General features: G+C 38.9%; 1 protein-coding gene and 1 long non-coding RNA gene across 5 annotated transcripts in view; both read left to right on the top strand.

Annotated features, from left to right (window-relative positions):
• The window catches only part of PRDM5 (PR/SET domain 5), a 59,920-nt gene extending 46,223 nt beyond the window's left edge, over positions 1–13,697 (top strand). For both annotated transcript variants that reach the window (XM_019290101.3, XM_010406444.4), the window contains exons 15-16: positions 8,575–8,679; positions 13,366–13,697. In XM_019290101.3, the coding sequence (XP_019145646.1) occupies positions 8,575–8,679; positions 13,366–13,530 (270 nt within the window). In that variant the 3' untranslated portion in view covers positions 13,531–13,697. The remainder of the gene's footprint in view (positions 1–8,574; positions 8,680–13,365) is intronic.
• Positions 13,698–17,415: 3,718 nt separating this feature from the next.
• Positions 17,416–27,892, top strand: part of LOC120409976 — a 112,211-nt gene continuing 101,734 nt past the window's right edge. For 2 of the 3 annotated variants that reach the window (XR_005601870.1, XR_005601871.1), the window contains exons 1-2: positions 17,416–17,682; positions 27,023–27,183. This is a non-coding gene — a long non-coding RNA (uncharacterized LOC120409976). Of the gene's footprint in view, positions 17,683–20,801; positions 23,723–27,022; positions 27,184–27,892 lie in introns of those variants that run through there. The other variant, XR_005601869.1, reaches the window with a different exon arrangement.

Below are 27,892 nucleotides of genomic sequence, written 5' to 3'. Positions count from 1 at the left end.
GTTCATTGGGAACAGGCTAGTCCCATGTTGTTAGTTGTTTCTCCTTTTTCTCCAGCTGTTAAATCACTTTAAGAAGTGCTATAAATTCTTTTCTGTTGTTACTGTCCCCTCTAGGAGAAATTTCATGACCCATCTAAGTTCTGCATAGCTGTGAGGGGTAAACAAGCTCTGAAACAGTGCCAAATTTAATTTTTTTTCCTGGTTTTTCATACAGTTTGAGTAAAAACAACAAACCCCCAGCCTCCATAGGAGAAAAATAGAGTAAAAAATAATAATATCAGGCTTTTAGAGTCTACAGTGATTTACACCAAGTGTAAAGTGTCTTTCTTCAAAGCATTTTTTAGCTAATAGGAAAGGGAGGAGTTAAGAAAATAAATTTTAAGGAGTGCATTTCTTTTTAATATATGTAGATACTGTAATTAGACAGGCCTTGTGTTGCACTAAGAACATAATAAAATTTGGTTTAAAATGTCTCAGGAAATGCTGTGCTGTACTGTGTAGGTCAAGTATCACCCTTAGAGGTACAAAGAACTGAGTTCACACCAAATGCGATGTAAGTGTCTCCATATACTTGAGATTTCTTGGTCATCTATATCTGAAAGGTCACATTTCAGATTTTTTTATTTTTGTGTGTGAAGGTGCTTCACAGACCGCTGGTCATTCCCACAGCTATAGGATTAAAATATGCAGCCAAAACATGGTTTTTAGACTTGATTAGGTTTTGGTTCTTTTTGTGGTCATGCTGCTCCTATTCCAAAACTTGACAGTGAGGCACATTCATATATGAATGGCATTCCATGTTCATTTATCTCCATGTAAATGTTATTTTACTTTGAGACAACAAGAATCAGCACTGGTAACATTTACATTACCAGTAATTTTAAAATTGAAGCCTGTTGCTATGATCTTGTATGTCCCAACTTTCCCTCTTCCTCACAGTTCACCTTACTTAATATTACAGTCGAACTGGATAACTAAAAAATCAAAGGAGGTCTTAGTAGGAGCAGGAAAAAAATGGGCTAGAATTATTAATAAAAACGGTAGAAGAGAAAGTGTATTACCGATTTCCATGGATTTTCAAGCCTGAAGGAGGAATTATTCTGGGTCTGTTCTGAACATTGTCCATGCAGTACTGTATGATAATAAGCTGTATTTTATTGTTCAGGTGAGTAAATATTAGTGCAGGTACAGGGGTATAAATATGTATTTTAGTTGATGTGATTCAAATGTAAGTGCAAGAACAGAGTGGTGAAGGGAATTGGACAGGGGGGAGGAGGGAGCAGGTGATACTGAGAGGTAAATGGGGAAGACACCATTATTTACAAGAACACTTGTGTGCTTGGCAAGAATGTGAAGTTTTAGTTAATCTTAGTAGTAGGTTGATGCTTGTCAGTAATGCAGGGTACAGGAACCAAACAAAACCCCTTTCAACAGAGGAAATAGCTGCTGAGCTGTTCAGATGAGTCTTTTTGAAGTGAGTGCTCATGATCTGAATCCTGACTCTGAAGGAGATGTGTTCTAACTGCACAGTGTAAAGACTTCTCCAGCGAGGAAAGAAACCTGTGCAGAAAGAGTTTGAAACCCCTGAGCGCAGTACTAATGCACTAGAAGGTGTTCTGTGCTCCTAGGCTATGTAAACAAAGACAAAACGAAAGATTAGGAAATAAAAAAGGTACTGTTTGCCAAAGGTCTGGGTCCTTTTGTCAGTTCTAAGAACAAGAAAAGCCCGGAAGTCACTCTTGAAATTTCTCTTTTCGGTTATCCCATCTTCTGACTTTTCAAAACAGTGTAGGGTTGTTGGCTCTTCCTTTTTTTACCCTTTCCTACACATATGTTTTGTTTGAAATTTATTCTTGCGTGCAAAATCATTATTCAAGGACTGAATAGTGAGATGTATAAATCCTGAAGGTATTTTTGTATCAGCTGAGCCTAGCAATGTGGAAATAAACACAATCATGCAAGGGCTATTCTCATAAATATCTTGAAAAAAAGAATCTGGTCTTTTGGCCAGAAAGTTTGTGAAGTAGCTTAAAAGTAATACTGTGACATTCACCAAGACAGGAGAGATTAAATCTCCATGTATTTTACCAGTGAGCTTAAATGCCAAACCTGATGCTGGGGATCAGGGAAGGCTGCTGGAAAAATCATTGTAGAAAGTTGATTAAGGTCTGGCAGCTGCTAAAGTGAGCACAGCCTGGGTGGCCACAGGTGTCAGCTCCAGTTCTGGAGTAAACAGAGAAGGTAAGGCCAAACCCCTGCTGGCCAGGGCAGGGGGAGAAAACACCACCCACCTGACATTAAAATGTCACCTGAGTACTGATTTGTTTCTATGAAAGTAAATGTGTTTGGTTTATGGTTTGATGGGTTTGGGTTTTTTTTTTTTCCCCCTTACGGAGAAATATAACAGCCTAGGAAAACATAAATGAGGAACTCATTGAAGTTGTTGATGAAATGAATTTACAGACCCTATCAGCTTTGAGGGGGAAGACATGCACACTTCCAACCCTCACACTGCAGGAAACATCAGCTCCTTCCTAAGGCTTTATTCAGTGCCTGACTTAACATTCCATCATTTGAACTTAAACATGTGGAAAAATTATTTTATGTTACAGCAATAGAATTGGTAATGTTTGAAAATACGGCCATTGATAGGTGCCCAGAGTTATTGTCACGTTAAATTGATGTTTTCATTACTTCTGAGAATGGTGATTTTATTACAGTTGATTTCAGTGATGGAAAACAGAAAGAGTCAAAGCTATTTGAAAAAGGCTTTTCAGCACTTGATTTAAATCTTTCATATTTACATATAGCAGGTATATTTAATTTTTATAGCTTGTTTAAAAATCTGATTTCCAGTGGGTGGGAGCTGCCAGCCTGGGCTCAAATGGTACATTTCTGAGGTAATTTAAAAAGTAGAGAAATTTCAGTGTATCATTTTTGTTTCATGCATAAATGCCTACTGTTTTAAAACACAGTATTATTTAAATACATTTAAAACCACAGTGTGTGCGGGAATTAACCAACCTTGAGTTAATTTCGATTTTTATTTATGACTTTTGTGGGAATAGGGATAAATCATGGTAAGTATAGAAGTGAGGCAGTCTCTTGTAGAGGATCAGTGTTTGAGCTCATTGCTAGGACAGTACAAAAAGAGGTCCTGAGTTAAACAGGGTTTCCAAGGCGCTCATTTATAACTTTATAGTGCACCTTCTTTTTTAACCCAAAAGAATATTAAAATAATAGTAAATGAGAAATAATGCAATGACAATATTGACATAATTTCACTTCTCCTGTGTTTCCCAGGAAATATTAGGGCTTTAAAGTTTGAGCAAGGGTCATGTGTTCTAGAAGTACCATAGAATGCTGTTGTCAAAAAAAAAATAATTACTTTTTTGTACTAAATATAGACTTCTGTGCACATGACAGTGAGTAATGAAATAATATGATGTGTTGATTGAATTTGGAGGGGTTTTTCCATATTGGATTTTGTCTATATTTCCCTATTGGTGAGATAGGAGTGAGTTCCCAAACATCTGCCTGAGGATGATGACTTTGCCAGGGCTGTGGTTTCCTTGCCTCTGGAATCTGTGTTTGCATTCAGAATGTGGAAGGTTTGAATCCCACTGCAGCTATATTTTCATACTTTTTTTACATAATATTGACTGATGATCATCCCTTCCTCGTGGAGTGAAAATGTACTTTTTCTATATCAATACTATTTTTTTTCCAGGAGCAGGTGAACATCCACTGAATTTTCATCATGGCTGATTAAATAAACCCTCCTTCATTAAATTTTAGGGGCAGAAATTACCTCAGCAGCTGAAAAAAACCACAAAGAAATAAGAACTTTTCAGATTATGGGTAGCAAATAGGCAGGAGTACCATAGAAAATGGGAAGTTAATGATATGGTAAAGCCCAGCTAATTGCATATACTATATCTTTTTTAAGAAATGCACTTTTTTTCCCTGGCAGGCATTTCAGAGGAAGATGCATGCTTTTGTTTTAATTACAAATTTTATTGCAAAAAAAGATTATTTTTTTAATACTCCTAAAACTGAATTAATTGAGATCTGTTCTAATAAAAACATTAGCCATTTCTAATAAAAGTCACATTTTTGTTTAAATCTGCCAAAATTATTTCACAGTTGTTTTAACAGGAAGGTTTCTTGGCCTGAAAGGATTTTGCTTTTCAACAGAGGAAGCATGTACTTGTAAAGTGATTTTTAATTGAGGTTTAATATTATAAGTTTCAAATCCCTACCACTTCTATGGAGTTGTAAATTCTCATCACCCTTTGTCTGCCTGTGTCAATGTTATGTTAGTAATTTAAGTAAACCTCTGTCTCTGGGTCAGCCACTTGCTGTAACTTGCAGAAACTTTCCAGTTACTAAGAGAGCATCTTGTTAGTTCTTGCACGTTTTTCACACTTAGATACAAAACCGGACTCCATTAACTTGGGCTATCTGTGGTTTTAAGTGTAAGCAGATTTCCTGCATTTTCAGGTTGGCAAAGCTGTAGGATTTCCAGATTTCTCTTTGAGAGTAATGAGCTCCTGGTAGGTGCAAACACGACTGGTATATTTTAATGTTATCTGGCTGGTCATGTTTGTTCATTTGAGGCCACATTTTTCCATTTTCCTGATTTTTTTTTTTTTTTTTTCAAAACAGTGTTTTTGTTAACCCTCTGTTCAGGCGATAATGCAAGTATGTGTAGCAGCAAATGATATTTATTAAGAGTAATACTGATATTTCCAAAATTGCCTCATAAAAAGCAGTTTGAAAGCAGATAGTGTTACTGTATCTATATCTCACGAGTAGGCATTATGTGAAGCTACTCCTAAAGGAAAGCTTTATTTTAGAACAATAAAAAGAAAGAATACTTAAGAAAAAAATTCTTTTGTGTCCTGTTACATCACCATTATTCATGTCTGTCAATTGTCACGTTCATGTCACAAGTGTAAATGTTTACAAGTAATACGACACGTCAAACTTTTCCTTTTTTCTCTGAACTTCTCTCAAAGTTCAGTTTTCAGCATGTTGAAAATACAGATCCATCAAGTTGATTGTTGTGTTCTTAACTCCTATTTTAATCTTGAGCTATGATTTATTTGGTAATAATAGTGTTTAAATTATGTTTGTCTTGCTGTAACCGTGGAGCTCATGTAATAATTCTAAATTCAGATTTAGAAAGCAAGTTGGAGACACTCCTACCAAAGTCATTGACGTTTCACCTGTGTAACCCATGTTACCAGGTTTACAGAAACAACCACGTGTACAAGTGCTAAGTTAGTGTACAAGAATGTATTCATATTTCTTAAGGGACGTACAGTCAACTGCAGCAGCAGCTTGCAGTTCAAATATTCTGCATTTAAGTATTTCCATCTGCTGTGCTTGCAGGACACTCTGTGCACACTTTCTGTCGAGCTGTTGAAGGTGCCATCAAATGGCCTTGAGATTTGTCATGTTCTGAGTGAGGTCTTCCTAATGCAAAGCACAACTTGCTTAGAATCCAAGGTGTGATTTGTGGTTCAGCTGTCCTCAGACACAGGAGTGTGCACTGCAGGCACTTCTTTATATGACATAGTTGTTGACATCTTGAATTTCTCTCAGTTTTAATGGTGAAACCCATCAGAGATGGGAGCATTTGAGTTAGCGTGCCAGGCTTACACCTTCCAGAGTACCATTGGGCTCTGCTTGGCCTTTCCTTGTTCAGAGGCAGGAAGGTTGTAAATCCTGATCTGCATATTTCTGTTCATACCTGGCATGCTTAAAACTATATTAAATCACTGCAGTATCAGCCACATCCTGTCCCTCTCACTCTCCCTGCTCCCTTCGTCATTTAGATCATCAATAAAAGAAAACACATGTAATCCTTCAGCTTGGCTGCCACCATAGCCCATGGCCTGGCAGATGCTTCTTCAACAGAGGGCAGATTTATAGTACCAGCACTTGCTAACTCCTCTGAAGTCAGACTTGATCTTCCTAGTGAGCTCCTGTTTTGTTGACAGTTAGCAGGTTTTTCTCTTTGCTTGATGTTTTACATCTGTCCAGCTTTTTTCTCATCTCGGTGTTGGCCCCTTTTGTCCTTTTGTGGTGGCATTAACTTTTTCAGACCTGTTGCCATGGTTTTTTGTCTTTTTTTTTTCTCTGCTCACATTTAAAGCAGTGATGGTTATGCCAAGCAAACATCATATTTTCCATGTTACAAGTGTTGCTTTCTCCAAGCATTGTGCAATGGAAATTTGACGTGAGGGGGAGAAGGAGGAGAGAGAAAAGGAAAAGCACAGAATGTTTTGTTTTGAAGAAACTGGTCTGTGAGGATGATGTCTTCTTCAAAACCAACAACAAAAAAAAGTCTTTTTCTCTGGAGATAAATCGAGGGCCAAGTTTTGCTCTGTACAGCACTACTGATTTTCCTGAAACAGACACAGATGTGAATGGAGGGCAGCTTCACTCACGGGAGAGGAGGCTGGTGTGAATCAGAGCCGTGTCTGCTGAAGTCACTGGAATATACAGATGAAGGGATCTAAAATTAGATCAAAGACAGCTTTGGATGTGTTTCATGCACTACATATGTGAATTTCAATACAAATGCCAAGGGGATGTTAGATACACCCTTTTTTGCCACAGAGAATAATACAAATAGCCAAACATAACCTGTGGGAAGATAATGCAGCCCAGGTTTGTGACTCCAGCTTCCTAGAGTTTAAAATGGTTCTTTGTCCAAACTGGAATCCTGAAATCCATTTAGCACTGAAATGATTCACCTGGTCATTATCAAGTCAATTCTTCAGATAGCCGAAGACCAAGATAATCAAAAGGGAGCGAGTACACCTGGTGCAGTTTGCAGTAGTGAATGCTTTCATAGGTGTTTAAGATGTGCACATCGTATACTTCACTTTGCACTTTCTGGGGAACAACCTCCACACAAAAAGGCTGCTTTTGGACAACTCGCAGAAATGTGGTTTGTGTTAACCACAATGCAAAATCAATTAAGGGCTCGTTGCAGAAACCTGCTTTTCGTATGGCTTATTCATACGTTTGCCTTAAAAATGCAGACCCTACTCCACAAAGTCTTTAGTCAGGGCAGCAAAGCTCCCTTTGACATGAACTTTTTGGTCTAGATGATGATAATTTTTTTTTCACAGATTGGTTCAGCTCTTTTTTAGGTAATTTGTTATGTTTTCCTGTCTACTGAAGAATCATGGAAATAACATTGCTTTTTCTAGGAAACTTGATTGGAGGAGACTCTGAAATGAAACAACCCTGTTTTCACCCCTGCTGAAGTGTCTGGACCTGCAAAGAGCTGCCCTAAAGAGAGAAACTGGGACATACCCAGGCACTAATTGATGGTGCACTGTGTTAGGTGTATGGTTAATGCTGGTGAGCCCTGGCAGGATTCAGCAATATATGGAGACCTGATGCTTCCCACAGATTGAGAGTAGGAATTCAATAACCAGAGCCTATTCTCTTTGTTGCTTTGATGCCTGAGTTGTTCCATCTCACTTACCCTTGGATCCCACATCATCTCCCAGAAGAACTTGATTACTGCCTATTATTTGTTAATTCATAGATCTTTTTTTTTTTGCCTACTGATTTATAGTCATTGCTCTCAATTTAATTTAGTAAAAAGTGTTTACTTTTCTTGAAATACCCTTCTTCAGAACTTAAGCAGTACAGAATTAGAGACCACAGAAAAAAGTAGAAGGAGAGTGAAAGAACTATAGTTGATTCAAAAATAAGGGTGCCTCTAGGACATGAAAATTTTAATGAGGCCATGTGCAGTGCCATAATGCTAATTCTTACATTTAATTGATTTATTAATTGTTGATTTCTATACAGTTTTTTTGTAACTTTAGTGGAATCAAGAAGGAATTACACCTATATAAATTTGTATATGAAGGAAGAACTTCAAAGAAAAGGTCTTTACATAAGTGGGTTTTCTTACGTATCTGTAATTATTTGTTTGAGGTCAGTGAAATTGCAACTTTTTAACATCACGTGTTACAGTAGCTGCTAACAAAAAGTTCTAATAAAAATACAGATGGCTTGGTTGCCATCTGCACTTCTTTTGAGATTCTGCAATGAATATGTGATTAACCTTCTGTCACCACTTTTCAAAATAAGTTCTCCTGCTATCACTAGCTTTCCTTGTACCTCCTCTTCGTCCCCTCACCTCTTCCCCTGCTTGGAAACCTCCAAACAAACCTGAAGTTTTTGTGGATAATCTTACTTGTCTGTATGCTTTAAGCATTTGTGGAGGATAAAGGAAAGTACATTGGAATTTTATGTTTCTGTACCTTTCACGTGACAAAAAGCAGACTCCCCAAATGGCCGGGTTTGAAAGACTGGGACAGATAATTAATTCATAAGTGGGTGCTGAAGTGGAAACTGTCAGGCCGCAGCTTTCCCAGCTTTCACTTAATCATTTGAAAGTTGTTTTCTGTTGTTTTCACTGACTCTAATCCCTTGGAGAGAATATAAAACTTGCACCATCCAGCATGGAATTCCACTCCTTTAATGACCTGGGCTCTGTGTTGACTCACTTTCACTCGATGTTGTCATTCTATGCAGGAAAAACCGTACCAGTGCTCGGAGTGTAACAAGGCTTTCAGTCAGAAGCGAGGCCTGGACGAGCACATGAGGACCCACACCGGGGAGAAGCCCTTCCAGTGTGATGTGAGTTCCTCTCCTCCTTTCCCTTTGTCTTCTCAGCCTCAGTGCAGCAGCAGGATTTAATTGCAGGGATATTGTGGCCTTGCACCTATTGGTTGTGGCGTAGTTACACTTCACATGGGCTTGAATTGCCCAAGGAATGAAAGGCCATTCAGGGAGTTTTATGTACCCTCTTTGCTTGCCAAGAGCCTTGCACACCCCTTCATTTTATGGTTTTGGATCCCATGAGAGTTATTTTCACCATTAGTAATGCAATTTGGATGTTACCATTTACAAATTCGTGCTGGTTGGGTTCCTGTATGAATTGTATGACAGGTTAATAGTTGGAGATTAGCTTGTGTAGGAAAAAGGATTTCATTTATTACATGGAATCTGAATGCTTCTGATGTTGAATGACATGAATATGAATTCAGAATTGCCTGTTTCTCGTGAAATCTGGTCTGATATTTTCAACATCTGCTCACAGCCTCTTTTTGTTGTTCAGTGAGGAAATCTGGGATGCTGTGCACGCTCGCAGCACTGAAATGCAGTGTATCCTGTGACAGTTCATAGATCACTGTCGGGTACCTTTTATGCAGCCGGCCCCCCTTGTATACACCATCTCTCAGCTTCTGGGAGGTAGGTGGGAAGGCTGAATGTGTAGAAACTGTTGGGGAATAATGTCTTTCAGAACTATCAAATGCCAAAATTGCTGCTCAAGGATTTAGAGAAAAGCATCAGAGTGGGTGTAGAATTAATGTAGGTGTTTTGTTTTGTGATACTGACTCTTCATGAGGCAGTCACAAGGGGACTGCCAGCTCTCAGTTATATCCTAGATAGCTCAGTCTGAGCAGCTGTAAATTCGCTCAGAACTTCATATACTTAGATGTAAAATTAGAATAACAGCTTGGCAGGAAAGTTTCAAGGGTCTGTTAACTGTTCTGGTTTTTAATGAATGATCTGATGTCATTTCATTGAGAATAAAATATATTAATTTCACGAAAAAGTTCAGCTAAGATATTTTGCTGATGTCTACAAGTTAGGAGATTTGCTGTATTCTTTTGGGATAATTTCAGCCTGGCTCTGGATAGTACCTTGAGGATTTCTCTAACTCCAAATCATTGTCAATAACTTTTTCAGCTTTCAGATCGCTATACTGTTTATCAGCTCTTGGCTAGCTTGCAGGGTAAATGCAGTTTTTCCCACACTGTGGATCCAAGATTCACTGGTCTTGGATTCACGGTGTGCTTTGCAGACTGACTTGGTATGGTGGTTCTATTTTATCCTTTTTCCTTGCTTTAATTAAAAATAGGAGCTGTATGAAAACATACTTCCCTGTTTCAGCTTTTCCTTCAGTTTTCCTCATGAACTAAATAGAGCTGTACTTTCCCAAACCATAGCATTTCTAGCAACAGCTATAGTCTGTGCCTAGTCCTAGTCCTTCTCTGAGAATTTTTGGTTGCCTTCGGTTACTGGAGATATTTTTTTGTACTTCAAGTTTCTGCCTTGCTTCACCAAAATTACTCTTCAGAAGGAGCCTTCTGCTGGCTGCACACTGCAGAGACTGCTGACCTTTTGGGGTTTGGACATAAGAGCAGTCACCTCCACTGTTCATTCCTGCACTCCTCAGTCAGCCAGGTGCCCACTGTGCTCTGTTGCTTAATGAACACTTGGAGAGAGTTAAAATTGATGTTTTCAATTGTTACTCCTTATTTCACCTGGGCTCCTGTTCTGTGCATGCTGGGGACACAGTAAATGTCACCTGAAGCAGACCATTCCTCCAGAGCTCTCTTGCACATTGCATGATTCCAGATGTTTTAGCAGAAGTTACAGGAATACCAGTAGTGGACAATTACAGAAAAATGTCCCTATGGGGGATGTTTATTGTGGGCTACCCGATAGGAAATTTCCTTTCTACACTCAAATATTTTCACCTACAATTTTTTATTCTGCTCAAGATAGCTGTAGGTGTTCACATTGTTTTTCTTATAATGACTTGAGTGATAATTCATGGCAACAACTTCCAGAAGTTCTTATCTCTGGAATACCACATACCAATTCTTTTAGTCTGTATTTTTGCTTTAAATAGATTTTTTTTTTTTCCAGAATCAGAAATAAAAGTCATGTCTTCTCTTCCTGTCTCACTCTCCTCTCTCTCAGACACATGGAACAGTCATTACAGTGCAGGATTGAGTTATATGTGAAACTAATCCTTGTACTCTGTTTGAGGAAGGTGCTACAGTTTATTTTTGTGTCTATTCTTGTGTCTTATCAGTCAGAAAAAGCATTTTCAGACCTTAATGTCTCAAAGCTCTCACATCCCATGGATAATAGTGGAAATTGAATATTACTGTTTTAAGATGGCAATTCTAGTACATGTCATCTAGGAAAGTGAAAATAACTGAAATGTGGAAATAGAAATGCAGTTTTTCATAGTAAATTAGATATCTATCTGTCCTCTCCAGACTGGCCTGTTTTTTACTGGAAGGCCAATTGAACTTCAGTTTCTCAGAGACAATAGATTATTTTTGAGGGCCAGAAAGGTCAAGTACTGCCTGTCCTGGTTTCTTTCCAGTACAGTATTTCCTTCCACTCTGCCTCTAGTTGACCTTACACTTACTTTCAAATGTCAGTCTTTTCCATCCTCCCTACTTGACCAAAACTTTGATCATTTTGCAGAGATTGATTAGAGTGCAAGTGCACATCAGCAAGAGTGGTTGTAAATCTATAAAATACCAGTCTTGCTTACAAAATTGATAAACGAAGCAAACTCTTGAAAAGAAATACCCAAAACTTTTCTGCGTAAGCACTGCTCAGGATGTGCCATATCTTGAATAATCCTGTGTGTTCCATGTTCTTTTTGAAGAAGGAAGGTAGCACCACATGCTAGAGCCTTGGAGGAACAGAAGGACACATTCTATTAGTTAATGAGCAGTATAAACGAAAAAGTGTACTTTGAGGCTGTGTTATAAGCTGTTTATTTTGGGAAAGCGAAGAGGTGTGTGTAAGATACACAGAACACACACGCATCTTGTATGTGTGTATATCCCTGACTGGCTTCCTGGCTCTCAAGAGACATGGAGTATTTACAAGTGTGTGACACTTCCAGCACGCTGGGATATGTGGCTGTGATTAGATAAATGTTATGGGTTCCCTTTATGTGCTCTGTGGAGGAGAAACAGAAACTGGTGTTTGGCAAAAGCAGTGCTAAGAGCTGACCCATGGGTGCTGTAATTGAGGTTCACTGTCAGTAACAAAAGGGGGGCTGTTGCTTGGGTCTCAAAGAGGTGATTATTCAGTGAGGGAAAAGCTGGAGAGCTGCAGTTGCTGTATGAAGGTCCTCAGCATTACATCATGTCATAAAGTTAAAAATGTTCTATTGCAACAGCACACACAGTGTGGGGAGAAATTATTTTGGGTACAAAACTTGCCTCTGGCCATTGCCATTTTATGGTCGTTATATGGTTTTGCCTTAATTGGCATAAAGTACATATGCTGGAGGTCAAGATGATCTCCTTGGATAGTCAGCTCTTGTTGTCGTGGTTTCGAAAGGAATCAGTCATCATTCAGCATTTGCAGTAGTTCGATGCCAATACAAATTAAAAGCTTCGTTTTTCTAAAGCGGGATTGTCCTGGGTTCCTTGAGTTTTTTTCTGCGTGAAAGAGATACTGTCTGGAACGAACATAGAATTTTAAGAGTGCAAGGCTGTGGATGTTCATTCTTGTTTAATTATATGACTCTTGCCTATTTCATTTGTAAAATCAGCAGCTGCTTCCTTTACTTACTTTCTTCATTTCCTTGTGAAATTCGTGTTACAGTATTTCCTTGCGTGCTAGGTGAACGTGACAATAAAACTGCACAGTTTCTGTTGAGTTGGTGTCTTGCCTTAACTTTTAATTCTAACTTTTCTTTGCTGAGCTTGTTCTTAACCGTTCACGTTTCTCATTTTAACTTCAGTACAGGGATTTTTATAAAGCAATGGCTTTAGCATGGCAGAGTCCCTCATGCCTCTGTCCATTTATTCAAATGGAAGAATGAACTGGACTGCTTGGAGTACAGTGGAGGAAGGAAAGCAGCACACCAGATAATAAAGCAAAGGAATTACACCTTCATTTGCCAGATGTCTTCCATTTTCTTGGCCAGGCAGAGAAAGGCTGGAACAATGAGGTTTCCTTTATATTTATAATTAACTTTTCTTGCATGTATTCATGCATTCTTGCATTCTTTCAGAACCTCTTTATTCTCACTCCTCCCTCCTTGTAACTGAGCAATTGGAACTCATTCTTTTGGAAGCTGCATGTGTCATTCTGGAGGTCAGGAAGAAAATAGTTCATTTGAACTGATGGATGCTCGTGATGTTTTGTCATAATTTTTGCTGCATCCCAGATAGAACATAGCTTTAAAAAAACCTGAACAAACCAACACAACATTACCAGGGGTTGGTGTTTTGAAGATTGGGTCTTTTTTAGACGGACAGCATCCTTGTGCCTGTGGTACCATTGCTAATGTACAACATTAAAAGATACCAGCCAGAGTAAAAATCTCTCAGGTGCTCTCTGATAGAAGGAGTTACTCTTCCAAAGACCAGCTCATTTATTAAGTACTGCAGGTATGTGTGGCTGTGGCCTCAGTGATGTAGCATAAGGAGTGCTATACATGCTTAAAATTCCAATACTTCGTTTGTCTTTGTCTTGTCCTCACTGCCTCAGGTTTGCGATCTGTCCTTCAGCCTGAAGAAGATGCTGATCCGACACAAGCTGACTCACAACCCCAACCGCCCCATGGCAGAGTGCCAGCTTTGCCACAAGAAGTTTACAAGAAATGACTACCTCAAAGTGCACATGGAAAATGTCCATGGAGAAACTGACAGCTAAATACGGCCTCTGTGAGAAGAGTGGATCCAAAGTGGTGCATTTGTACATGTACAAACTCCAGACTTGCCACCTGGCCAGTAAGCACAGTCAGGAGAAACAACTGTAATGCCTACATGTGTTATTTTTCCCACTTCTGTTGAAAATATGCTAGTAGGAAAAAAAAAAACCAAAGACATTCACCTAGTTTAAAACAGCTTGAAAATAAAAATTGGAAGATACAAGAACTTCAGAAAAATTGTATCCTCATTTAAAAGAAAAGCTTTAAGCAAACTTGTCTTTGTTAATTACATTTTTAGAAACTTAGATATCAGTAGCAGTGCCTGGAAATCCTGGACACTTGCAACTGAACTCTTGGCTGTCTGCAACTGTATTTCTGTATCTAATCTACAAGGCTTCATTAAAATTATTTAAGTTGAAACCACACAGAATTTGTCATTGTAATTGACTGCTGATTGTATCCAGGCTTGTTTTATTTATATCATAGTTCTGCATTCTGTTGTAACACAATTTTGTCTCATTTTATTTGTAGCTTTCTCATTACTGTATGAAACTCATTAAGTTGAATTGGTTCTTGAGATGCCAGAACGTGTGGGTAGAGAACTGTGGAAATCTATCAGCATTCAGTATTCCTGTATGAGACTGGGGAGGATTTATTTCTTCTGGTTACATGAAACAAGACTGAAGCGAAAATTTTGAGCAATTTAGTTTTAAGTGCTGTGTTCATACCCATCTCTGTGGCTGGCAAGGCAAGTGGAAAGACATCTGAACAGAGTGGCTTGAGCTGCAGCTAGAGTTGTTGAGTTTACATGTATGTGATTTCCTGGTGAATAGCTGATTCCCACAGTGTTTCTTCCTGCTGAATCAGACATCCTGGATTTCTTCATCCCACTTAACTACCTTTTTCTTTTTTTTCTTAATTCTGTTCATGAGCACTGGGAAAAATACTGCTTTAAAACCAAGTAACAATCAAATTCTTCTTGTTATCAGAGTGAGTTGTTTGCTGCAGAAGACTCTTCAAAAGAGTTCCCACAGGCCCTCTTGTACAGCCAGATAACCAAGAAATTCTTATCTACAAGGACAGTAAAACTGTAACTTCAGAGGGTGGTTGCATGTGGAATTCCTGAGTTATCAGCAGTTAATATTAAGGCTCTGGCATTACCAAACTGTTCAGATTCATTTTGGACCTGTCAGTGTTTTGCACAATGAACTGGGACATCTATATAGGGTTCCTGCAGATTTTGGAGAAGTGTAATTATGAATAATTCTCTTGTTTGTGACAACCTCCTATGTGTAAAAGCATCCTAAGCCTTCATGCCCTATTTGGTTCCTGAGAGGTAGGTGAAACTTGGAGACTTTGCCAGTCCCATTCCACAAATCATTTGTTCATTTAAAGAAAGTATATTCTATGTGTAAGAAAATGTAGTAGAAATAAACATCATCAAGTTGAGTAGACAGTACTTCCTCTCCTTATTTTTAGAGATTTGTTACAATTTATCAGAACAGTTTATTTCTAGGTCCAGGAAACTTTAATTTACAAATAGTTATTTTAAAAAATAATATAATTTTAAGTGTTCAGTTAGCAAAAGCGACCAGTATCATGTACTAAGTTCTGTGATGGTTTTTTAGCTATATATTCTTAATTATCTCCAAGGAGAATTAGGTTGGTGAACTTTTTGACATGTCTAGGGTGGGTGACTTTGTTGTTGTTGTTTGCCTTTTTGACAGGAATTTAGTCATAGAAAAACCAAGATTACAAGTCTTTGTTTGTCAGCCTTTTATATTTCTCCTTCTTCCATTTGGTCAGTACAAACTCAGGCACAAAGAACAGCAGAGGGAAAATAAAAGGCCAGGAAAAAACCCCCAAAAAACCAAAAACCAAACACACAAACCTAAAGTGAAGGTTTTCTGAGGAGGTTTTGAGGGACAAGTCTGTTAAAATACGAAGAAGAAAATCCTTTTGGGGAGAAAAAGAGGATAATTTAACATATTTATATGTTTTGCATCGGATTTTTGCCAGAAATCCGTACCGCAAAGTTGCAACATGTTTAGGGTTAATACATGCTTTTGAGAAGAATACCTAGTTGGGAAAGTCAATAACTAGAGAGCAGAATGTCCTTTTTTTAAAATTATTTCAAGGTAAACTACAGCATATAAAGATTAATCATGCCATATTTAATCAGTAGCAGCACTTAAGCAGCTGAAGCTTTGATCTTGTTAGTGGTGTCAACAGAACAAGGGATTGGCTGGATCAGTGTGGGAATTCAGACCCTCCTGGGAAACACAAGAAGTAGGTGCAGGAGGTTGAGGCCCAGCTCCAGGTGAGCATCTCTTCCATCTTGTCCTCCAGGAACTTTCTCTTTGGGCTAAAGTGGCTTCAGACCTGAGCTCCTACAGAGCCAGCGCCTGGCTCGCCAGCTCCTGGCTCGCCAGCTCCAGGTGTTTCCACAGCAAGAACTGCCCTGTTCTTTCTGTGGGGGCCTGAATTTCTCCCGGTCAGAGGTAATATGTTTCACATTGCTGGATTAATGACCTGTGTAATTGATTTTATATGCAAGGCAGACTTACCAGTATACTACATATTTTTATTTGATCATAGCTTTCTTAAAGAAAAAAAAGGCACAAACCAAAACAAACAGGAAAAAAAAGCAAACCAGCAAACCCTTCTTCTTTGAGTAAAAATTAACATTGACAGTGTCCCACTTGGTATTACCTGGAAAAAATAGAGAATGTGCCCTTCACCTGATTTTGAGAAGTCAAAAATTGAAACCTGTTGCTCTAAAGGTAATTGTAAATTTTTTAGTGTTGTGTTTGTATGTTTGTCCATTAATCATCATTTATTAAAATACTGGCTTTTCTGTGGTAACTTGTGCCTTGCAGAAGAACATGAAAATCTAGAGATGTTCCTGAAACATTGTGTAGTCACTGCAGTTTTAGAAGGTTGTGATTTTTCCCCATGTTCTGTAATTTTCTGCAGATAGCATTCCATTTGTTCTCCTAATTTTTCCATTACAGTTATCCCCTCTTGGAGAGAGCTCCATCTCTGATGTTAGGAACAGCAGCACCCTCACTAGTTCCTTTTGCTTTTCGTTCTGATCAGCTGTGTGGCCTAAAGGTGGTAGAAATCATTAAGATGATAAATACCCGTTCATTTTCAATGTTAGAATTCTGACTTGTCTGTGTGACTGCGAAGGATTTCATGCTTTCTTTAATTTAAGCTATCAAGTCCTAAGTAGAAATCAGATAAAGGAGGGAATAGTGTAAGTTAATGTGTGCTGGGCATTTTATGTTGTTTTAGCTTGTACCTTTAATGCTCTGCATTTTTGTCATTAAGTACCAATGCTGTTATTCTTCCAAGACATCTGAGTATGTATTTATTTTAATTTTTCAGTTTAAAAGGTAGCATAACAGTCCCTCTGAAGCATCAGTTTGAGTGGAGGAGCTCAGTGTGCTGCTGTCAGTGTGTGATCAGGGTACAGTAAAATGTTTTCAGTTACGCACTCATTGGGAAGTATTGGGATTCTTTTCACACTGAGATTTGAAATCTGCTTATTTGGGTTTTTTAGGCAAGTGTGAGCTCAGAATACAGTAGCAGTTACAGTTGTAAAGCTGTGTTCTTGCACACACTTGAATTCTGGCAGCTGATTTTTGTCTCCTCTATGTTCCGTGGCACATAAGAAGATGGGGGAAATTTAAGTAATTTAAGTCACAGCTGAAAAGTTGTTACTGGTAAAGTTTCCTTGACCTGGAAAATTACTCACTGAACATTTCAACCTGGGATAGCCAGTCTTTTATTTAATAGTTATTGCCTATTTAGTCTATTTTATCCCCTGTCCCCTTCTCTTTGTAAGCTGTTACTGACTCTGTGCTATGCTGTGTGCAGGGGCAGACAGTGAACTGGCAAAGCTCAGTGTTTGTAAAGCGTTTGCTGCTCACTTTGCCTGAACCCTGTTTGTTATGCTCAAGTAGCATGTCTTGGAGTTTGCTAACATCAGCTGCCTCTCACTTTACAGCAGCAGTGGGATCAGAGCTGGGCATGATATCCAAGCTGTCATCACCCTCCAGTGACAAGGGAAACGAGGGGGAAACACCCGCCCGTGTCACAAGTGCAGGAGAGACTTGATGGTCCATTTGTCTCCATGGTCTCCAGCTGAGGTAGGAAGGAAAATATTCCTGGATCTCCATCACTGTGCGTGTCCTGGGCCTGGCCACCTCAGAAAAATCTAGATAGTAAGATGGAGAAATAAAAACAAAGCCACTTAGTGTTTGACTCCTGGCATTACTGTGTAAGACCATGAGGTCTTTCTATCAACTAAGCCAAGGACACTTGGACTTGGGCATTATTATTCAGTTTAAGAAAGAGAAGAGTATTAAGAGTTGCCGCCTAAGTTTTTGAAATGGCGTGATCCCACAAGGCTTTCACAAAAAGGAATGCATGCGTATGCATAAGCTGTTATATAGGTCAGCTATATAAAAGGCTAGAATGGAAAGGTGAGGTCACAGTTTCACAGGGCTCTGAAGCCTGAGTCAGTGTGTGCTCCTGGAAATCAGTAGAGTCTAACTAAATTTTGGAATTTGATTCCATTGTCTAGATTTTCGCTAGCAGGATGTCCTGATAAGCAGAAACTTGGTTCTGTGCAAATACAACGAGAAAATGTCCCAGTTTAAATTTGGTATTTCTTTTGTTCAAAAAAAATTAAGAGCAACGAGACAAAACTGTAAAACCTTTTATGGTTGTGTATAAATTTCCCATAAGCCATCTTGCATTGCTAACTGGTATGATCAGCTGTACTTCAAATATCAATGATCATGTGTTCATACCTTTAGCTGTAAAACCCCTGAAGTAATGGAAGTGTCTCTGGGCATGTTTGTACAGCAGCAGCATCAGGCAGATGTAGCACATAGTGAACTGGGAATAACTGGTTGTCGATTTTCTCATTCCATTTGTTGCATGGTGAAGCAGCATGTTCTTGGCTGAAGAATAATTGAAGAGAGTTTGTTTTCATTTTTTTTTTCTTTGAGAAGGGCATTCAGCAAAAAGGAACCAATAATAAAAGTTGTTTGGGGTTTGTGGTTTCAGGGGTTTTGTTGGTTATCCTCCTACAGGGAAAAAACTGTAAGCCCTTAAATCCACAAGTTCATTTCCAGTTTACCAGCTGTTCAAACAAAACTGTGAGGAGGTGCTACAACAGGTAACATTGCTGCTGGAGTAGAGACCTCCACTGCAGCATTAGCCAGGTTAACTCTTTGGTACTAATGCTGTGATCATTCTCTGTGTCATGTATCAGACTTTAAAATATTCTTCAACAACCTTGATCTGCCAAATTCAAGGTAGGTCATAAATCCACTGTTCAGGACAAGAAGCACCGAACGTGTTTAACAAAATGATATCTTGTTCTAAATGTTTTAAAGCATTCAAGTCCTTTTGTCTGGTGTATTCTGACTTTTTAACATAGGTCAGTTATACTGTGATAAAACTCAGAAGGTTTGGTCTCTACATTAGCTTCTACATCTGTATGCAATTTGTTCAGTTTTGTAGTAGGTAAAGTGGGGATTGAATCTGCTGAGATGAAATAATAAAAGCCCTTTGGGCATGGAAGAAAAAATCTGGGATTATAGATCTCACTTTGTTTCCTTCCTTTATCACTTAGAAAAAAATTAAAAACTTAGAATAATAAAACCATGGTTGAAAATAACTACTGAATCATATTCAGTCTAGAAAATGCAGGAGAAGGATGAATTATTAAATTGGGAGTACACTAATCTTTACAAGATGCACACTTTTTCCGTGCTCATGGGAGTTTGCTGTTTCTAACCAGGGCTAGTTGCTGCCTTTCCTTCTGGTATTAAGCACAGAGTAGCTTGTAGCTCAGTCTTGCCAGGTGACACTGACAGCTTATGCAGAGGACATTTTCTACTGTTTGGCTTTTGCAGAAGGAGAAGGATGTTGTATTACTGGGTTATTCTGGGCAGAGGGTGCCAAGGCCTGATCTTTCCCATCCATCCTTACAATTTGAACAGCCTCGAGCCATGTATCTCTTGCTATATTTTTGTTTTCTAAACTCACTCTGTATTTCTGGGAGAAAATCCTGCAGTTTTGAGTAACCTGACCCAAAAGTCTTTCTCAAATGAGTGCAGTGGAAAGTTTCTTCTGCAGTGAGGGCAGTTGTTGGTAAGCCAAGCAGGTGAGGTTATCCTGTTCTAAACTATTTCCTCAGCCATGTCCAAAATACTTGTGTGGGATGACAGGGCTGGGCTTAGCTCTTCAATGTGGAAAATGACTCTGAGGTCAGTTCTCTTGGAGCTGCAAATGAGGCCTGGTGTACTAAACCCTGCAAACCAAAGCTTCTGTAAATTCTGCCAATGCCTCTACAGTGCAGCAAGGGATGGCTGGAAGCAGTGATTCTTCTCCTTGCTTTGATAGTTTTGATCAGCCTAGCAACTGCAGTAAGGTTTGAATGTGACCTTAGAGTTCAGATGAGAATTGGAGTAGAAAACAGCTGTGAAATCAATGATTTGAACTTTGTTTGTTTTTTTTTGTTTGTGTTCCCAGTTCTAAACATCACTCTGTAGAAGGCCAACACAAAATGGGACATCACTCAGCTAATCACTGGAGGGGTGGCAAAGGGGTTCAAAGTTAGCTGTTCTCAGTCAGAGGGATAAACTACTGATTGGTATGCAAGTTTAATGATTTCTTTTTCAACTTAATTAATAGCCCATCAGAAGAAAAGATAAAGAAGAAGTTGGTTTTCTGTGGTATAAATTAGTGTATTTGCTTTGTACCAGAATGGTACCTTCCTGCTGTATATCGAAGTGGCACTATGAATTATTTACCCTTTCAACTGCAATTGTCTAATTTATGTTTTTTTAAATTGACAAGTCTTACAAAGAATCGTCCTACTTAGAAATCGGGCTAACAGCTACTAGCCACGTGATTGCTCAGTATGGATGGTGAAAAAGGTTATATTTTCTGATTTGTATTAAATGTTACAAGGCAAGATTTTTCCAGAAATAGAAAATTAATAGTCAGTTTTGGAGCCCTTAGTTGTGGTTGTAAATTGTTACTCTTGAGCATAGTACTGATCATGTGTCAAGTTATTAGTCAGGTGAATAAATTTATTAAACCTAAGAAAGCCTAACATGTGTGTGTTCCCTAGCAGACTTATTTCATAGTTGCTGGTAACTTCCCTTGTGAATATAAAAGCCCAGTCAGCAGCCAATCCTGTAATTACGAATTTCCTATGATTAACTGTGCTGTTTCCTAAATTAGAGTCTGGCAGTGTCTGCTCGGGATATGGGCTACTGTCATGTTGTCCATGTTAGCCACAGTTCACCTCTCTGTCATAGAGGATAAACACTTAAATGTTTTGCTTCAAAAGGTATTTTCAGAAATACAAAAACAACTTCTGAATGCGCTTACTCTGAAAGAATCTGGAGCTGCATATTTGCTGCGTACTCAAAGTGGTAGTGGCATTTACCTTTGCTTTTTCTGAAAGCAGATTCTGGCTGGATAAACTGCTTTCACCATCTCTTTTTCTGCCTAGTGTTCCTCCTGCCATGTTTTGAGAAGACCCAGACATAAAGAACAATATTTTCTAGAAACCAAGCAAAATAGATCACAGATGAATCCTTGGGTCTGTGTTTCACTTCAGACTTACCTTAGGAGAATCCACAGCTGCTGTAGATTTTGGCAGTACATCCTCTGAGAAAATGAAAAATGTTTTCTTGTTCTCATCTTGTACTTGCTTAACTTTGCTTTGGGAAGTTGATTTATACTCAAGTAAGAAGAAGAAATTATTACAGTAAATACATGTGCCAGAATGTGGTTATGGCGTTCACTGTGTACAGTAGGCACAAGAAGCATATTTAAGTTAAAAAGTTTACATATGTAGCATGCATGCACATACACAGATCAAAACATGTACACAGTAGGGAAGAGTTGCTATGAATGTGAATTAAGTTTTTAATAATGACTGAACGAGGCAAATCATTTGGTCATTATAATTATCTGTGGAACCAAAGCCAGTTTAGGACAAATGAAGAGTTGCCTGAACCTGGTTAATAGGATTCATATTTTCACCATATGGCAAGGTTATGTTTTTAAGTAAAGGCAGTCAGGAGTCTAAATGCATTATGAATCCAGTTCCCCCTATCAAATGGTCAGATTCTTCTTAAACCACAGAATGAAGACAAACCCAACCACACATATTTCACAACACCGCGCAAGGTTTTGAGGCTTCTTTTGATCTGCTGTCCTTATGTGTGTCTTCAGTTTACCTCTGTGTCTGCCCTCTTGTGGATTTTAAATGCATTAAATACTGTAGATTTATATTATCCAGGTTTTAAGACTACAGGTCTTTGTGATGATCTGGTGACAAATCTGATTTGCATTATCTAGAACAGAAAGGAGCGTCCGTGTTCTAGGATTCTTCTGCATTTCTTCTGAATGCTTTATTTGACTAAAAGAATTGTTCTGCCTACCTTCTGGTTTGGGAAGTTCTTTTGTTCTGTTTTTAAACCATATTTGTCAAGCATTTTTTTCCATTTCTCACCCCCTACTGTCGCACAATTGCTCTTCAAACCTGACTGTCTCAGGGAACCATGAATTGAAAGATCGTGCCAAGGCATACGAAATACCGCTGATGTATTCAAAGCTTTAGGAACTTTTCCTAAGGTCGTAAGATAGGCAGATCAGGGCCTTCTACAACAAAACACTTCGCCAATCCTGTCTATAATTTCTATCTGAAATATTGCTGTGTGTGCAACAGTAGTAAATTGCTTTAAAGCCAGAGGCCAGGGAACACTTCTGTGCTGAATGGATCCAGGAGGATTAGTGTACGTCAGCCTGCAAGGTAGAATATAGTAAATCATGCACAATGTTGTTAATGTTTTTAAGGCAATGCAGCTTTGAATTTTGCTAGAGAAATAGGAGGAAGATGTGGGTGGTGTTCATGGTGTGCAACAGAGAAACTCAGCTAATGTAAAATGAATGACCTATCAGACAGTGTTGTGTCAACACAAAATATTTTAGAGAGCCTCTTAGATTATATCTTATAAAAGATAACAGTAAAAGGACAAGGAAGGAGAAATGTGCACTACGGGGCCAAAGTCAGGAATTGAAAAATAAGTGTGAAAAGTGAATTCTTGAGCAGAAATTGGAAATAGTTGCTGGTTTCCTCTCACTGTCCAAGGTGCTGATGGCACCTGAGAGACAGAGACAAGCTCTGCACTACAAAAGTGGGGACCTGCCTTCTGGGACCAGTAAATCCCAGATTGAGGATAGATCTCTGAGGCAGGTTTTGTTCTGTTCTGCACAACAACATGGGATGAGGAGCTCTTAGAGCCTGTCCTACTGACAGTGCTGATACTGTGATAACCACAATGGAGTCATGGTTAGAGCCAGCACAGAAGCATGGTCAGCTGCATTTTGGCATGAACGTTCCCCTATATTAACAGTATTCCTCTGTGCTTGCATTTGAATACTTTGCATGATGTTCCAGAATTTTTTTTCCATTTAATTTTGAGAAAGTAGTAAAAATATTCAAAGTCTATGGAAATTCATTTCTGGATAATTACTTTTGGCGTGTCATGTTGCTACCTCATGTAGACTTGGTTCCAAATCTCTGTAATTTTATGGTTTTTCTGTGTTCATTTTGATGTTGCAGTATTGCAGCAGAGGCTTTAGAGGTCACTTTGGTGGAGGTGGAGTGAAACAACAGATAGAAACAGAGAGAGATAAAGGCACTGAAGTAAATTTATGCAATTTCTTTGGCAGAGATCACATAGACCACAACTCCTGGGCCCAGGAAGATGCTGTTAATCATGCTGTGACATATATTGAAATAAAATTTCAATACTTGTGTTTGATACTACTATTACTTGGCTGTACTGACCATTTACATCTCTGGATGTAAGGCAGGGATTGTGAAAGGGCAAGTCTAATTCCTTTTACTGTAATTGTGTTCATCACAGAATCCTCTGAAATGGACCTTGTGGCTCTGTGGAGATGGATTCTGAAAACAGGTGGATTCTGGAGGCTGAACATGAAGCTCTGAGAAAGGTGCCAGCACAAGATGCAGACAAAAAGAATCCTGGTGGCTGTCAAGGATAGAATGGAAATAACATTTGTTTAATTGCTGCTTTTTAAAAGCACATTCATCTGTACACATGAAAATGATCACAGCAATGTTAAATGGTATTTTGATAGTTAATCCTTTATTATAGTTACAGCCATAAGTTTGTGTGCTACACAATACTGTCCTGCTGTTCTATGCTCTAGTAGGTATATGGAATTATTTATTCCCTGCCTAGCACATACATGTGTGTATGTGTTTGCTAAGACTCCACGGAAACATCTAAATGCGTGTTGGACTTCTGTGAAAGTCTATAGAGTGCACGTGTTTTTTAGAAAATAAGGCAGAGGCATTCAAATGCTTTGCTAAATAGGAAAGTAAGGATGTAAGAAACTGAAGGCTGTTTTTGATGTCCTTGCTAAATAATAACTTACTTTGTAAATATCTTGGGGGGTAAAGTGCTACTTATTCTGAATTAGTGAGAAAAACTTTTCCACATATTTTAATACTGACAAATTCCCTTATTCTGCCAACATGACATTCTCATTTTGCTGAAGAAAACTTAGCCTGTTGCTCTTTTTTGCATCTCAGCTTTCAGTTCTACTAAATCTTTCAGTCACTTCTCTTTGCATCTCTATTTTCAGCACATTTAGGTAATCTGTAGGGTTTTAAGTTGTTTTAGCTTGGGTCCATTGTGAGACATTAATACAGCCTTGACAAGGTCCATGGTGTGGAACGTTTTGGTCTCTAACACCAGTAAGAACAGATGGGGGAGCAGAGCCGTGTCTGACGTAAGACACGCAAAAATGTGGATCTCGCCAATTAATCACTGCACACTGCTGACAAATAAGTGACAGTAATTGATGCAGCCCTTTGAGAGACAATCTGGAACTACTGCAGCCTGGGAAAGCTCATTCATTTCTTTTCCTTTCCTGAGTTACTGGTGAATAACTGCCCTTCCTTAATTGCTGCCTGGCGTTGCTTTATAGGGTGACAGTGTCAGTGACAAGCCAGGAAGTCAGAGTCTAGTTGGAGCATTATCTGGCTAAGTCTTGTCTGCACTCTGCTTCTGCAACTATTGATGTTTTCTTTTCAGTGTATTGGCTGCCAAAGGGCTTATGCACATACACCTAAAGTGCATTTGAGTACTTAGAAGTATTCTGTTAGGTTTTCTGCTTGACAGTCTAATTATCAAAACGTTTTCACTATTTATGTTACGCTCCTACTCTGGAGTGTCAGGATTTCTAAGATGCCCAGTAGATTCCAGCAGTAAAATCTGTGCACTCTGACTAGATCTGGTTTGCACTCCGTGCTTTGTTTTAGGTGAATTTATCTGGCTCAGAGTAAAGCCAGAAGGTCTTATGGCTGTAAGAAAATGTGTAACTGTTTTAACAGGCAGTATTCCAGACCAAGGCAACATATATTCAAACCACTGTCTGCTGCTAAGGTCCTGCTTGCAGAGTATTCCTTTTCTTGACAGCAGGGTAGGAAGTCCCGGCTCAGTCCAGAATACCAGAACAAAAAGAGGTTTCTGCTGAATTTTCTCTCCAGTAGGCAGTGGCTGCTTCCATCACATTGAGCAAACTTTTCTTCCAGAACAACAATTGCCTGCCTTGGTTATTACTGGAGTGAGGCCAAAATATTTCACTTCGATGCAATAATATTGTTACAGCAAAAAGAGCTGCTGAGCAAAACCTGCTAGGACTGTCATATTTGTGGGTAGGGCCACCTCCCACCCAGTTGTGATTTAGATCTGCTGCCATTTCCTTGTAATTACCGGGCTGGCTAAGATAGTATTCACATCTCCGTTACTCCTGAATATGTCCTCTGACTGTTTCCTTGTCTTGCTTTCTCACCTCTTTACTGCTGCAGAAGAACAGGTGTCCCCATCTGAGAAAAGGAGGGGGTAAATTGCTCCCACTTTCTGGACCTGGGAACTGGAGCACAAGGCAGTCAATTGCCCTATTTGCCAATAATCCAAATGTTTGGATCTTGCATTGAGTGGAACAAGAGCTGCAGAAATTTAGGGCCTCTGTGAACCAAGCTGGTTACATCTGATTTGCCCAAACCTCTGCAGTGATTCAGTGGCAGGACAGAATGGATATCTAAGTGTAGAAGTGAGGAGGGGAAAAGAGAAGAGCTGCTAATGGATCATGTGTTTCCTTTCACTAGAATCCCTTGCAGTGGCTCTGGCAATTTAGATCTGGCCAAGAACTGCACTTCCTCTGTGGCCACGAATGACAGATTTTTTTTTCTTTCTTTCATTGGGCCATATTTGCTTTCTGAACACAAATTGCCTCTTTAGAGCCTGAGTTGTTTCCTCATAGCGCTCTTGTTGCTCTGGTATTGCAGTGGTGTTGCTGGAATAACTGGTGAGAGTGTGCCAGCAGCAGACAGCAAGAATGTTCTTCTGCTCTAGCAGAAACAGTTAAAACGTGGGGCTTTGCAGGGTGGGGTGTATAAACTTAGGGGAGGATATCTCAGAGTCTAGGAGTATGGCAAATGAGATGCAGAATGAACTCCCACTTTGATCTAAGTTGAGGTGTTTTTTCATGTGAAATAGAGGAAAATGGAGTTCCAGCCGTTGCAAAAGTCCTGGCAAATGTCAGGAGTGTTTCCCTGGAAGATTTTACCATTGTGTTCTTAATTGTTGGAGTAGATTAGGTATGATACAAAATCTGTTTTCTTTCCCTCTTAGCTTTTTTACCCTCTTTGCCTTTTCCCTTCAGATTATTGTTGCTGTTACACATCACCTTCTCAACCCTTCCTTTCCTGGCCGTCTTTCTCTGGGTTTAGATCTCTCTCCAAGAAATCTGGAAAGATGCATTCATCTATTTGCAGAAGAACAAAAGTGCAAAATGAGTGGTGTATTCCCTGCTGATTTCACAACTTGAACCAATATTTTTCCCAGTGTTTTTGCATCCTTTCTTCAGAGGCATCTGCCAGATCTTGATCCCTGCTCAAACTCTCATTGCAGTGGCTGTGCACTGCTGTGGATTTCTAGGATAAAATGTGACCTAGTAAAATGTGACTGCAAGTGGCAGAAGCAGGAATGGTTTTTTTGTTCTAACCTAAGTAATGATGCAGAGTTCAAGATCCCTAGAAAAGCCGTGTTCTGGTATGTTTGACACAATCTGTAATGTATTTTTAACTTTGATGCAATGTAGCTGTTACTATTACCTGCAGTAAGATATACCTATTTTACTGAACTGCTCAATTACTGGGTTTTTTAGTCACATTTTTCTAACATTTTCAGAACTGCATGAACACAGGCAGCCAGGATAGGCTGTTAGGTTCATTTGGAAGAGAACTTGAGACTGGCTTCTTGTGATTATGTGTCCAAGCAGAAACTGGGAACATAGATACTGGAATCCTTGGTTCCTTACTACATTTGTAGTTATCCAATATTTCAATATTTCCAGAAGAAGAAGCCAAATGAGACCCACAAGTATTGGTGAGAGAAGGAGGCATTGTGTCGGATGAGAACGTGTCATATCCCTCTGGAATTGCTTCCCTGCTGCCCACTTTACCCAGTGAAGAGGAGCCCACTGTGTGGCCAATCTCTGTGGAAAATTTATTGAAGGTTAGTAAGGTTGTGGTTTCTTTTGAGTTGTTTTCTTAAAAAAAAAAGAAAAATCTTAATTCCCTATTACAGATACTTTATTGATTCTGTCTTGAGGTGGATTTTCCCTAAAGCATCCTCAGTTTGAGTAAATGGTGCTTTTCTGAGTGTCAGAGTTTGCATGTGAAGAGGGCATTGGGTGGATTTTTGTGCATGTTTTTCTATTTGGAACTATTTTCTACTTGTACTAAACACTGTAATAAAAAAAATTGTTTTGAAAACCTTGTTTTCAGCTTGGAGTAGTGTTTGGGTGTCACATGTGTTGTCAACATTTTCTTGCCAGTTTGTACCTGAAACTGTGACTCCATGTAAAATGTGATTTTTTTTTTTTCTTGATATGATAATAGTTCATTAGTATGCTAAAAGATTGTCATTTGGAAAAATCTATTTGCTGAGACATTCGTGAAATGAAGCTTCACTGTCTAATTGAAAATGTTACTCTTAAGAATTGCAGTTTTATTTGATGTGTGCTCCGTGGTCTTCTGCTTGTTCTCTCTCACAGCCTGGGATGCTCTTTCACTTTATAGTGTAACTAGTTAGTGATTCCTAACCAGTGAGCTTAAAATTTAGATAAAAAGTTAAGAAAAATGAAGGCAAATACTCTTTTCATTTTGTGACTGATAAATGACGAAAGAAATAATGAATTGGCCCGGCCATGCTCTGAAGTCTG

The sequence above is a fragment of the Corvus cornix genome, chromosome 4 (assembly GCF_000738735.6).
Source record: "Corvus cornix cornix isolate S_Up_H32 chromosome 4, ASM73873v5, whole genome shotgun sequence".
In the NCBI taxonomy this organism is placed as follows: domain Eukaryota; kingdom Metazoa; phylum Chordata; class Aves; order Passeriformes; family Corvidae; genus Corvus; species Corvus cornix.
Note: the sequence above shows the minus strand (reverse complement) of the source record. Positions and strands in the feature narration are given on the sequence as shown.